Source organism: Theropithecus gelada, chromosome 14 (genome assembly GCF_003255815.1).
Source record: "Theropithecus gelada isolate Dixy chromosome 14, Tgel_1.0, whole genome shotgun sequence".
Taxonomy (NCBI): Eukaryota; Metazoa; Chordata; class Mammalia; order Primates; family Cercopithecidae; genus Theropithecus; species Theropithecus gelada.
Genome location: NC_037682.1, coordinates 68,451,998 through 68,466,733, shown reverse-complemented (window position 1 = coordinate 68,466,733; position 14,736 = coordinate 68,451,998). Strand labels below are relative to the sequence as shown.

Genomic DNA, 14,736 nt, shown 5'->3' with positions numbered 1-14,736 from the left:
GCAATTCTTCTGCCTCAGTCTTCTGAGTAGCTGGGATTACAGGTGCACATCACCACGCCTGGCTAATTTTTTTATTTGTAGAGATGGGTTTTCACCATGTTGGCCAGGCTGGTCTCAAACTCCTGACCTCAAGTGATCCACCTACCTTGACCTCCCAAAGTGCTGGGATTACAGGCGGGAGCCACTGAGCCCAGCTAACTGCTGTGTTTTAAAAGATACCATCAAGAAAGTAAAAAGACAATTCAGACAATGAGAAATAATACTTGCAAATTCCATATCTGAAGCAACTGTACCATTTTACATTCCCACCAGCAGATATAAACTGTACCATTTTACATTCCCACCACTAGAAATAAAACCATACATGTACATGTAAAATGGTATAGATATATATATTGCTCAATGGTAAATAGACACATAACCCAATTTTAAAATGGGCAAAGGATCTGAATAGCCATTTTTTCAGGGAAAATATATAAAAGATCCAGTAAGCACATGAAAACATGCTAAACATCATTAGTTATCAGGTAAGTACACATCAAAACCACAGTGAAATATACTTTACACAAAGCAGACTACCTAGAATCAGTGTAAGAGAATAACAAGTGCTGGCATGGATGTAGAGAAACCAGAACCCTCATACACTGCTGGTGGGAATGTAAAATGGTACCATTGCTTTGGAACACGTCAGTTTATCAAACAATTAAACACAGAATTAACATATGATCCTGAGATTCCACTCCTAGGTATATACACAAGAGAACTGAATACCAAAAAACTTGCATACAAATATTTTTAGCAGTATTATTCATAACAGCCAATAGGTGAAACAATCCAAATGCATATCAAAGGACAAACAGAAAAACAAAATGTGAATTTTAATTCGCCACAAAAAGGAATGAAGTACTGATACATGCTACAAGATGGATGAACCTTAAAAAGATTACATTAAGTTCAAGAAGCCAGTTACAAAAGACCATATATGATTTCTTTGATATCAAAGTTCAAAGTACGGAAATCTGCAGACAGAAAATAATCAGTGGTTACTCGGGGTTGGGGGCAGGAAACTGAATGAATGGGTGCAAGGAGTAGTAGATCATCTTATGGGGTTTCCTTTTGAAGTGAAGTGTTCTAAAATCAATTGTTATCATGGCTGAACATATCTGTGAATATATTAAATAACATTACATTGTACATTTTAAATGTGTTCATTGAATGCTTAGTCAATTATATTTCGATAAAGTTCTTTAAGAAAAAAAAATTCCAGGTTGAGCACAGTGGCTCACACCTATAATCCCAATACTTTGGTAGGCCAAGGCAGGAGAATCACTTGAGGCCAGGTGTTTAAGACCAGTCTGGGCAACATGGCAAGACCCCAACTCTACAAAAAAATTTTTTTAAATTAGCCAGGTATGGTGGCATATGCTTGTAGTCTCACCTGAGGCTAAGGTGGCAGAATTGCCTGATGTACTTAAGCCTGGGCAACAGAGTGAGACCTTGTCTCTAAATAAATAAATAAAATTTAAACAAAAAATATTCCAGGGCATTAAAAAAAAAAAAACTTTCAAAATTCTTTCTTGGAAATACACATAATGCTCAAAGAAAAACCTGGCAAACACTGCACACAAAAAAGAAAATTACAGACTCAAATCACATTTGGTTATCAATATATTGTATTGTATAACTTCATACCAGTTTAAATTTCAAAAGACTTAAATACAAAAATTATAAACTGTGATGGAAAATCTGGAAGCATTAAAGACCACAATGATAAATTCAACTACATATAAACAAATAGTGTTTTGCACAGAAAGCCCCATAAAGTCAAACGACAAACAAATAAACTGGAAAAAAATCTGCAAATTATGAAATGCACAGAATGCCAATTATCCTGACAGTATGAGAATTCCCAGAAATTGATCCAATAGGAAAGTGGACAATGGATACAGATAGCACACAAAAAGTGAATTACAAAGGGCACTAAAACATATAGTTTCTCAAACACACTCTCAGTAAGATAAATGAAAAATAAAAAAAATACTAACATCCCCTCGCCACCATCACACTGGCAAAAATCCAACTGCTTGAAAATATACCGGAGGGAAGGTGGCACTGTGAGGAAACTGGGACTCATGTACATTACTGGTAGGAAAATAAATCAAAAATCCCGATAAGATGAAAACTTGGCAATAACTATCAAAACTGACATAGCAATCATACTTCTGGAAATTTATCCTACAGATACACTTACACACACAAAATGACATTATATAGGCTTGTTCACTGCATTTTGTTTGAATTTTAAAAAAAGAAAGACTGGAAACAACCTTACAGGGGATTCATTACATAAATTACGATTCAGGTATACTTTGTAGAGTTTACAGGTTCAGTTCCAGACCACTGAAATAAAGCAAATATCTCAACAGAGGAAGTCACACGAAAGTTTTGGTTTCCCAGTGCATATAAAAGTTATATTTATACTATACTGTAGTCTATTATGTGTGCAATTGTATTATGTCTAAAAAAAGTACATACCTTAATTTAAAATACTTCATTGCTAAAAAATGCTAATGATCATCTGAGCCTTCAGAGAGGCATAATCTTTTTGCTGCTGGAGGGTCTTGTCTCAATATTGATGGCTGTTGACTGGTCAGGTTGGTGGATACTGAAGGTTGGGGTGGTTGCAGCATTTTCTTAAAGTAAGACAACAGTGAAATTGGCTGCATGGATTGATTTTTCCTTCTGTAAAAGATTTCTTTGTAGCATGGAATGCTGTTTTACAACATTTTACCCACAGTAGAACTTCTTTGAAAATGGAAGTCAATCCTTTAAACTTGCCATTGCTTTATCAACTAAGTTTATATAGTACTCTAAATTGTTTGTTGTCATTTCAACAACATCCACAGGACAGGGCACTATTAATTCATTAGAAGATTCCATCTCAAGAAACCACATTCGTTGCTCATCCATGAGAAGCAACTCCTCATCTAGTCAAGTTTTATTATAAGACAGTTATTTCTCCCACTGAAGACCTGAACCACTCAAAGTCATCCATAGAGGTTGGAATCCACTTCCTCCAAGTTCCTATTAATGTTGATATTTTGACTTCCTCCCATGAATCAAAAATGTTCTGAATGCATCTAGGACAGTGAATCCTTTCCAGAAGATTGACTTTGCCCAAATCCATTAGAGAAATCATTATGGCAGCTGCAGCCTTACAAAATGCTTTTTTTTTTTTTTTTTTTTTTAAGACAGAGTCAGCCAGGCTGGAATGCAGTGACACAATCATAGTTCACTGCAGTCTCATCCTCCTGGCTCAAGCAATCCTCCCACCTCAGCCTCCGAAGTAGCTGAGACTACAGGCATGAGCCACAGCATGCCTGGCTAATTTTTAGAAAAAATTTTTTTGTAGAGACAGGGTCTCACCATGTTGCCCAGACTGGTCTCAAACTCCTGGGCTCAAACAATCCACCTGCCTCAGCCTCCCAAAGTGCTGGGGCTGCAGGCATAAGCCACCACACCCAGCCAAAAATTTATTTCTTAAGACCTGAAAGTTGAAATTATTCCTTGTTTCATGCGCTGCACAATGGATGTTATGTTAGCAGGCATGAAAATAATAGTAATCTTGTACATCTCCATCAGGGCTCTTGGGTGACTAGGTGCATTGTCAGTGGGTAGTAACATTTTGATAGGAATCTTTTTGTTTTTTCCTGAGCAGTAGGTCTCAATAGTGGGCTTAAAACATTCAGTAAACCATGCTGTAAACAGATGTGGTGTCATCAGGCTTTTTTGTTTCATTTATAGAGCACAGGCAGAGTAGATTTAGCATCCTTTTTAAGGACCCCCCTAGCATTTTGCGAACGGTAAATGAACATCAGCTTCAACTTAAACTCAGCAACTGCATTAGTCCTTAACAAGAGAGTCGGCCTGCTCTTTGAAGCTTTGAAGCCAGGCATTGACTTCTTTATCTATGAAAGCCCTAGATGGCATCTTCTTCCACTAAAAGGCTATTTTGTCTACATTGAAAATCTGGTGTTTAGTGTAGCCACCTTCATCAACCATCTTAGGTAGATCTACTGGATAACTTGCTGCAGCTTCTCCATCAGCACTCGCTGTTTCATTTTGCACTTTCACATTCTGTAGACGGTTTCTTTCCTTAAATCTCATGAACCAACCTCTGCTAGCTTCCAACTTTTCTTCTGCAGATTCCTCATTCTTCTGGCCTTCATAGAAATGAAGTTTATTAACTGGCCTAATTTCAATATCGTTGTGTCTTTGGAAACAAGCAGGCCCAAGGAGAGGGAGAGAGATGGGGGAATGTCCAGTTCATGAAGCAGTCAGAGTGCACACACAACATTTATTGATTAAGTACATCATCTTACACGAGCATGGTTTGTGGTGGCCCACAACAATTATAATAGTAACATCAAAGATCACTGATCACCGATTAAAGTAACAGATATAATAATAATTTTAAAAAACTTTGAGTTATTGTGAGAATCATCAAAATGTGACACAGACATAACGTGAGCACACGTTGTTGGAAAAATGGTGCCTACAGACTTACTCAACATGGGGTTTCCACAAACGTTCAATTTGTAAAAAACACTTTGGGAGGCCAAGGAGGGCAGATCACCTGAGGTCAGGAGTTTGAGACCAGCCTGGCCAACATGATGAAACCCTGTCTCAACTAAAAATACAAAAATAAGCCAGGTGTGTTGGTGGGTGCCTATAATCCCAGCTACTCGGGAGGCTGAGGCGAGAAGAATTGCTTGAACCCATGAGGTAGAGGCTGCAGTGAACCAAGATTGCACCACTGCACTCAACCCTGGGTAACAGAGCGAGACTCCATCTCAAAAAACCAAAAAACAAAAACAAACAGACAAACAAACAAAAAAACCCCGCTAGTACTGGGAAGCACAATAAAGCAAAGTGTAATAAAACAAGGTATACCTGTATCACTGTAGAATGAAGAAGCAATTTAATTTTATGTATGGATTATATTAAAAAGATCTCTAAGATACATTGTTAAAGGTCGGGGGCGGAAAAGCAAGGTGCATGTGTTATGCTTTACAAGTGTGTAAGGGAGGGGAGGTATAAGAATCCATATTTAACTTTTCTTGTGTATGTGGAGACTCTGACAATATATAAGAAACTAAGCTTTTCTTAATGGCAAGGGAGAACTAGACAGAGGACAAGGATAGAGGACAAGTTATTCACTCTTAACTTTTTATACTGGTCAGTTTTTAATGAATGCTTTCTCTATTCAAAAAAATAAATATAGACCAGGTGCAGTGGCTCATGCCTATAATCTCAGTGATTTGGGATGCTGAGATGGGAGAATTGCTTTAGCTCGAGAGTTCAAGGTTACAGTCATTATGCTACTGCATTTCAGCCTGGGTGACAGAGCAAGACCCTGTCTCTAACAAAAAAATCAATAAACTGGCCGGGTTTGGTGGCTTATGCCTGTAATCCTAGATCTTTGGGAGGCCAAGGCAGGAGGATTGCTTGAAGCCAGGATTCAAGATCACCCTGGACTATAAAGCAAGACCCTATCTCTACAAAAATAGTAAAATTAGCTGAGTGTGGTGGAATACGCTTGTAGTCCCAGCTACTCTGAAGGTTGGGACAAGAGGATTGCTTGAGCCTAGAAGTTCAAGGCTGCAGTGAGCCATGATCACACCATTGCACTCTACCATGGGTGACAGAGTAAGACCTTGCCTAAAATTAATTAATATAGTATAATGTAATAAGTCATTCACAAATTACAATGCCACTGATACAGACCTTAGAAACTGGTACCTTGCAGAAATAGGAAGTATTATATTAAGTAATTAATATAATTACTTATAATCTATTAGATATGGTGAAATCTCCCTTTTTTACTAGAAAAATAAAATTATTTCAAATATAGAGTAATTTGCAGTGTAAAGGTCAAATGTGATAGGCAACACAAGTATTTTTTTGTATTGTTTTGGGTTTGGTTTTTTGTTTTTTTTTTTGAGATAGGCTCTCACTCTGTTGCCCAGGCTGGAGTACAGTGGTGTAGTCATAGCTCACTGCAACCTCAAACTTCTGGGCTCAAGCAATCCTCCTGCTCCCTCCCAAGTAGCTAGGATTACAGGCGCATGCCACCATGCCTGGCTAATTTTTAAATTTTTTGTAGACACCAAAAATGGTCTCTATAAAAGAGGTCTTGTTATGTTGCCCAGGCTGGTCTCAAACTCCTGGCCTCACATGGCCAACACATGTATATTGTAATACCATAAGCAAACGCTAAGAAAACAGAACAAAACAATATACTTGAAAATAATATATATAAGTCAAGATGAAACCCTAAAAATTCTTCAAGTAAACTACAAATAGGCAAGAAAAAAGACACAAGAAATGAAACAAACAAAATAATAAAATGACGCATGTAACCACTACCATATCAAAATTACCTTAAATGTAAATGATCTAAATAATATCATTTAAAAGTTAAAGATTGGGGCTGGGTGCAGTGGCTCATGCCTGTAATCCCAGCACTTTGGGAGGCCGAGGTGGGCAGATCACGAGGTCAGGAGATCAAGACCATCCTGGATAACACAGTGAAACCCCGTCTCTACTAAAAATACAAAAAATTAGCTGGGTGTGGTGGCAGGCGCCTGTAGTCCCAGCTACTCGGGAGGCTGAGGCAGGAGAATCGCTTGAATCCGGGAGCCTGAGGTTGTAGTGAGCTGAGATCGCGCCCCTGCATTCCAGCCTGGGCGACAGAGCAAGACTCCGTCTCAAAAAACAAAAAAAAGTTATAAGATTGGTTGACCGGATGCAGTGGCTCACACCTGTCATCTCAGCACTTTGGAAGGCTGATGTGGGCAGATCACTTGAGATCAGCATTTGAGACCAGCCTGGCCAGCATGGTGAAACCCTGTCTCTACTAAAAATACAAAAGTTACCTGCGTGTAGTGCAGTGCACCCGTAATCCCAGCTACCTGGGAGACTGAGGCAGGAGACTTGCTTAAACCCAGAAGGCGGAAGTTGCAGTGAGCCAAGATTGCACCACTGCACTCCAGCCTGGGTGATAAAGCGAGACTCCATCTCAAAAACAAAAACAGAAAGTTACTGGCAAAGTTGATATGAAAATATATAACTACACTGTATGCTGTCTACAAGAAACTCACTTCAAATACAACAATATAAGTAGGTTGAAAGTAACAGGATGGGAAAAAAAATACACCATGTGAACATGAATAAAAAGAAAACAGGAGTGGCTACATTAATTACAGATAAAGTATACTTTACGAGGCAATAGAACTCACTCTGCTCCAATCAATATAGTTATCTATTACATGCACTAAATATACTAATGCTGGCTAGTTACCATCATTTAGTTTATATGGCAGACTTTACAAGTTAAATTGGAATTAAATTTTAAGAACGGAAATTTTTTTAAATCAGCCTTTATATTTAAAAAAATAGCGAATTAATTGGAGAAAAAAAGGAACACTACATAATGAGACAGGATCAACATACCAGGAAGACATAATGTTTCTAAATATATAGGTATCAAACAATAGATACATCAAAATATAATACATGTAGCAAAAACTGAGAGAGCTGTTTTTGCAGTACAAGAATCCAACAATTAGTTGGGGACTTTAATACCCCACTCCCATCAACTGATAGAACTATTACGCAGAAAATTCAGCATAGATATAGGAGAACTGAACAACATAATCAACCAACAGAATCTAGTTAATATAAATATATAGAATACTCCACCCAACATCAGCAGCATAGATATTTTACAAGCACCATGGACCAACCACCAAAGTAGAACATATTCTGGGTGAAAAAACAAACCTCAATAAACATAAAAGAATTTAAATGATACAGAGTGTGTTTTCAGACCATAATGAAATCAAACTCGAAATCAATAGCAAAACAAACAAACAAACAAACCCAGAAAAATCTCCATTAGAAATTAAGCAACACAATTCTAAATAATCCATGGGTCAAAGAAGAAGTCTTACACAAAAAAATGAATAAAAATGAAAACAGCACATATTAAAATATGTGGAATGCAACTAACACAGTGCTGAGAGAAATTTGTGACAAATATCTTTACATAGATGGAATTAAATGCTAAGTAATTAGTAAAGACAGTATGTCTTGAATCAATAATTTAAGTTCACACCTCAAGAAATTAGAAGAGCAAAATAAACCCAAAGAAAGTAGGTCAGAAATAATAAAGATAACAAAATTAAAAACAGAAAAGCAAAGGAAAAATCAATGAAACAAAAATCTAATTCTTAAAAAATTCAATAAATTTTTGAATGCAATAAATAGCAAGTCTGACAAAGAAAGAGAAGATACAAACCACTAATATCAGAAATGAAAAAGGACATTAATATTGATCCTGTAGCCATTAAAAGAATAATAAGGAACTACTACAAACAAATTTACAATAAAAAATTTGACAACTTAGAAGAAATGGATCAATTCCTCAAAACCACAAACTATCAAAACCGAGATGAAACAGATAATCTGAAAAGTCCCATAACTAATAAAGAAATGGAAATCATCAATTAAAACCTTCTAAAAACAGAACTCTCCGGGCCCAGATGGCTTCACTGAAGAATTCTACTGAACATTTAAAGAATTAACATCAATCTTACACAGTCTTTTCCAAAAAACAGAAAGGAAATAAATACTTCCAAACTCATTTTATGAGGCCAGTATTACCCTGACCAGAATCAGACAAAAGCAGTATAAAATAAGGACACTATGGCCGGGCACAGTGGCTCACGCCTGTAATCTCAGCACTTTGGGAGGCTGAGGCAGGTGGATCACCTAAGGTCGGCAGTTTGAGACCAGCCTGACCAATATGGAGAAACTCCGTTTCTACTAAAAATACAAAATTAGCTGGGTGTGGTGGCACATGCCTGTAATCCCAGCTACTCAGGAGGCTGAGGCAGAAGAATAGCTTGAATCCAAGAGATGGAGGTTGTGGTGAGCCAAGATCGCGCCATTGCACTCCAGCCTGGGCAATAAGAGCGAAACTCTGTCTCAAAAAACAAAACAAAACAAAAGTAATAAGAATACTACAGACCAAAATGTCTCATGAATAGTGAGACAAATTGAACCCAGCAATGTATTTAAAAAATTATATATCATGACCAAGTGGGATTTATTTCAAATACGCAAGGCTGGTTTAACAGAAAATCAATCAATATAATCCAGCATATCAATAGACTAAACAAGAAAAAACTTAACTGAACAGAAAAAGCACTTGACAAAATCTAACACTCACTCATAATAAAAACTCCCCAAAAACTAGTAGTAGAAGTGCACTCTGTCAACCGGATAAAGAGCATCTATAAAAAGCCTACAGCTGGTATCATACTTAATGGTGAAAGACTGAATGTTTTCTCCTTAAGATTAGGAACAAAGCAAGGATGTCCACTTCCCTCACTCTTTTTCATTCAGCATAGTATTGGAAGTTCTTGTCAATAAAATAAAACAAGAAAAAGAAATAAACAGTATATTGATTGGAAAAGAAGAAATAAAACTGTCCCTATTTACAGATGACACAGTTGTGTACACAGAAAATCCCAAGAAATCTATGTAAATACTTTGAGAACTAACAAGTGAGTTCAGCAAGGTCAAAGGATACAAGATCAACACTATTTTTATATACTAACAAAAAACATGTAGAAATTGAAATTAAAATCATAATACCAATTATAATCACGCCAAGAAAATGAAATGCTTAGGTACAAATCTAACAAAACATACACAGAATCTGTATGCTGAAAGCTGTAAAACATTGTTGAAAAAGTCAAAGACCTAAATAAATGAAGAGACATACCGTGTTCATGGACTGATAGACTCAAAAAACTGGTGAATAAAGAAGAATTACCATATCTTATAAACATTTTCCAGTTACCTGACTCCTGTTTGATTTGGATGGTAGGTTTAATACCAGGTGGCAAAGGAGACTGCTGAGGCTGTTGCTGATGAGATACTGGAGAAGGTTGGGCCACTTGTTGCTGTGTCTGCTGTTGCACTTGATATAACTGCTGCTTAGGAGACTGTTGATGTTGTTTAGGAAACTGCGCAAGAATCTGAGTTGGAGCACTCACTAAGCTTTTGGGGGAAGGAAGTCTGGTTGATGCCATTTTGATTGCTGATGTAGATACACCTGTAGAAAAGGAGTAAGGGAAAAGAGAATTTGATAGGAAAGCAAAATTAAAGTTACTTCTGGTTATCATAGTAGATAATAGTTTAAAGACTAGGGAAATCAACAAAAAGTACAATTTATTGAGCACCTAGTAAGTGTCAGATAAAATGTGTGGCACCTTACATATATGATATCTAGTCCTCAAACTCTGCAAGGGAAGTAACCATTGTTCTCAGATTTTAAAAACGAACTGATTTTCCCTTGGTGAAGAGTGAGAATGAAAGAAACAAATTATCAGACAGGATGTTCCCAGACCTGTCTCTTAACAGATTTTCTATTAGAAAATGTAGGTTCTCAATGTGAATAATATAAGAAAAAAGCAATTTTATTAATTTTTCCATCTTATTTATATGTTATATATTTTCAAATATTATTTTTCAGGTACTAATCAGTCAATTTAAACATAGTATCCATGAAATAACTCACATTCATCTTTTGAACAAGATAAACTCATTTCCTTTTCTCTGAGAATGGTAAAGAGGAAAAAAAATTTTAAATAAAAACAGAAAAAGTCATTTCTTAAGAACTCTGAATCATTAAATAATCACACGAAAAGTTGTAAATGGGCATACTCAACATATCCACAGCAAAAAGATTCTGATGATATGAGGTTCTTTTCAGTGGGATTCTAATATTAGCAAGCACACATAGGTAAGGAGTACTAGTAACTCACTAAAGATGTATGAGTTTCAGATATTCTTCCCTCTCCCAGTTTTTTCATCTGTAATTTTTCTGAATTCATCAACTATCTAAAAGGACTATTATCCATTAATAAGTTAATATTCCGAACTGAGAGAACCTGGAATATAACTCATCATATTAACTTTTTAAGCATGCTGAAACGATAAAAAGAAACTAACAGCCTAATTCTCAAGTATTTAGGATGTTTTTCACACCTTCCTCTACCACATCCCCACCATGACACATACACTGTCTTACAGAAAAGGTTTTAAATAATATCACGTTCATATGTACAATGTCTCTAGAGAATGATAAAGATGGAGGATGAAACTTGAGAAGTCACTATGACTCTCTAGACCTCAGCATCCTCATTTGTTGAATTTTTCCTTGCCCTGTGTCTCTAAGAGCTGTTGCGCAGATCAAGATCAATCACAGACTGAGGGACACTTTGAAAGGAGACAAGAAGGCCAGGCATGGCAGCATGTACCTGTAGTCCCAGCTACTGAGGAGGCTGAGGTGGGAGGATACCTTGAGCATAGGAGTTACAGACTGCAGTGAGCCATGATCATGCCACTATACTCCAGCTTACGAGCCAGAGTGAGACCCCCATCTCTTAAAAAAAAAAAAAAAAAAAAAAAAGAAGAACTCAGCTGGGCTGAGGTAGGAGTATGCAGATGTCAGAACCTGAGAGGAATGAGGACAGCATCTGCATAGGAGAGGAGGCAACAGCAGCAATGATGTGAGATTGGTTACATATCAGGAAACTGATAAATAAGTATATTCAAGAGAATAGAAGTTAGGTTTTTCACTATCAAAGAGAGAGAGGAAACAAATTAACATGCAATGTTTGATTGAAATTGGATGTATCACTATGAACTCAGCTTTTAATATATGAAAATACAGATGTACATGTGTTCACACACACACACACACACACACACCCAGCAATGAGCATATCCAGCACCCATCTCTTAGCTTCTAATTATTACTTTCTACTATAAGAAACCAAGACTTCTTGAAAAAATGACTGATTCCAAGGCTGGAGTAGGAAAAGTATAAGATGAACCTGGTAAACCTAAAAGACATGTTTTCCCCTCTTTTGTAATTTCTTTAAAAGAAAATCACCTGTTTGAAGCAAAAAAATTAAGGCAATGTGAAGTTTATAAATATATATAGAATTAAAGTGTATGACAACCATAGCACAAGGAAGGGAGAGAGGAAATAGAAGTAGTCTTTTAAGATTCTAACACAATACATGAAATGGTATATTATTTCAAGGTAGACTGTTATACATTGAAAATGCATACTGTAAGCTCTAAAGCTGGATTCTCAACAAATAGTAATTTTTCTGCCTCTCCTCATCCCACAGGATATCTGACAATCACTGGAGACATTTTTTATTTTCATAACAGAGGTGAGGGGGCATATGCTACCGGCACCTAGTGGGTAGAGGTCAGGTCTATAATGCACAGGTCAGCCTCAAGAACAAAAAATTATCTGGTCCAAAATGTCAACAATATGGAGGTTGAAAACCCTTCTCTAGAGCAACTTTTTTTTTTTTAAGTGTAGCTACTGAGTGGAGGAAATAAAATGGAATCCTTAAAAAAAAATCAATAAATCTAAAAGAAGACTGGAAAAGAGAGGAAAAGGAACAAGGAACATGACAAATAAAAACAATTGTCAAGATGACAGACTTAGCTGGGCGCAGTGGCTCACGCCTGTAATCCCAGCACTTTGGGAGGCCGAGGCGGGCGGATCACGAGGTCAGGAGATCGAGACCATCCTCCTGGCTAACACAGTGAAACCCCGTCTCTACTGAAAAATACAAAACATTAGCCGGGCGTGGTGGCGGCACCTGTAATCCCAGCTACTCGAAAGGCTGAGGCAGGAGAATGGCGTGATCCCGGGAGGCGGAGCTTGCAGTGAGCTGAGATCACACCATTGCACTCCAGCCTGGGCGACAGAGCGAGACTCCGTCTCAAAAAAAAAAAAAAAAAAAAAAAAAAAGATGACAGACTTAAACTCAATCCTACTGATAATTAACATTAAATGTAAATGGACTACACCTTCCAATTAAAGGTCAGAGATTATCAGACTGGAAAAAAAGACCTAACTATACAATGTTCATAAGAGATATATTTTAAATACAAAGGCACAGATGGGTTAAGAATACAATAATGAAAAAAAGATACATCAAGTAGGCCGGGCACGGTGGCTCACGCCTTTAATACCAGCACTTTCGGAGGCCGAGGTGGACGGATCACCAGAGGTCAGGAGTTTGAGAACAGCCTGGCCAACACGGTGAAACCCCCACTCTACTAAAAATACAAAAATTAGCCAGGCGTGGTGGTGCACGCCCATAATCCCAGCTACTCAGGAGGCTGAGGCAGGAGAATTGCTGGAACCTAGGAGGCGGAGGTTGCAGTGAGCCAAAATCACGCCACTGCACTCCAGCCTGGGTGATAGACCAAGACTCCGTCTCAAAAAAAAAAAAAAAAAAAAAAGATACATCAGGCAAACAGTAATCATAAGAAAGCTGGAGTGGCTATATTAACATCAGAAAAGGCGGACATGGAAACACTGGTGATAACATCAAGGGTTACCAGAGATAAAGAGGAATGGTTCATAATGAAAAGGGGGTTAATTCATCAAGAAGACACAATAATCCTAAGTGTATGTGTATAAAAACTGACAGAATTAAAGAGAGAAATGTACAAAGCCACAAATATAGCTAGAGATTTTTACACTTCTCTTTCAGTAACTGACATAACAAGTAGACCAAAAAAAAAAAAAGTGAAAACAAGAAGAATCTGATCAAGTCCATCAACGAAGTAACATGGACATGCACAGAACCTGTCATGAAATGACAATGTTCTAAAACCATTTACTAAATAATCGAATGCAGCATACACTCTTGGTTGCCTGTCTAATTTCCTTTCTCCTCTTTTCTAATAGAACCTGTTTTCTTTCCTGAAGAATCCACAAGGCATTGGCATATACTTTCAGAGGGCTGGCCCTAAGCCAGTCATACAGGCAATTCCTAATTGATCTAAGCTAGTCATGGTGGCCCCATTACTTTTGCAAAGAACTAGTTTAGGTAGGACATATGACACAGTTTTGGCCAGCATACCATAAAGAGAATCTCATGGAAGACTTCTGGGAAAGATTTTTTCTTTCCTAAGATAGACCCACAGAAGGCGATTGTCTCTTTTTTCTCTCACATTGTCACAGCTGGATGTAGTACCTGAAATGTACTCAACTTGCCCAGGATGAGAATTACCCAAGAAAAAAGCCAATATACCAAGAAAAGCAAAGAGAAAGGTGAAAATAAATTCCTTGATGGCTCAAAACTTGAGCCTCCCTTCTGGACTTCTGGTTTTGTGAGATAATAAATTTTATTGTGAAAAACCAATCACTCGATCAATGCAGATTTATGTAAAGATATTCATTCAATCACATCATATTTTGCAAGTAAGTTTAGATATTAACAATCCATATAAGAATCTCCAGATCTAGCTAAAAAATAAAAAAGCATAAATAATCCATGGACTCTGTAACAATAACTTTATTAAACTTTTTGTTTTTGTTTTTGAGACAGTCTTGTTTTAATGCCCAGGCTAGAGTGCAGTGGCACAATCATAGCTCAATGCAGCCTCCAAATCCTGGGCTCAAGCAGTCCTCCTGACTCAGGCTTCCTGAGTAGCTAGGACTACAGGTGCATACCACCACGCCTGGCTAATTTTTGTATTTTTTGTAGAGATGAGGTCATGCTACGTTGCCCAGGCTGATGTTGAACTCCTAGCTTCAAACAACCCTCCCTCTTTGGCCTC

At 37.4% G+C, this 14,736-nt stretch overlaps 1 protein-coding gene across 5 annotated transcripts in view; it reads right to left on the bottom strand.

Annotated features, from left to right (window-relative positions):
* The window catches only part of EMSY (EMSY, BRCA2 interacting transcriptional repressor), a 105,219-nt gene that overhangs the window by 46,285 nt on the left and 44,198 nt on the right, over positions 1–14,736 (bottom strand). For 4 of the 5 annotated variants that reach the window (XM_025357886.1, XM_025357888.1, XM_025357887.1 and 1 more), the window contains one exon: positions 9,932–10,186. The exons of the other annotated variant lie outside the window; for it this stretch is intronic. In XM_025357886.1, the coding sequence (XP_025213671.1) occupies positions 9,932–10,186 (255 nt within the window). The remainder of the gene's footprint in view (positions 1–9,931; positions 10,187–14,736) is intronic. 5 annotated transcript variants of the gene reach the window in all.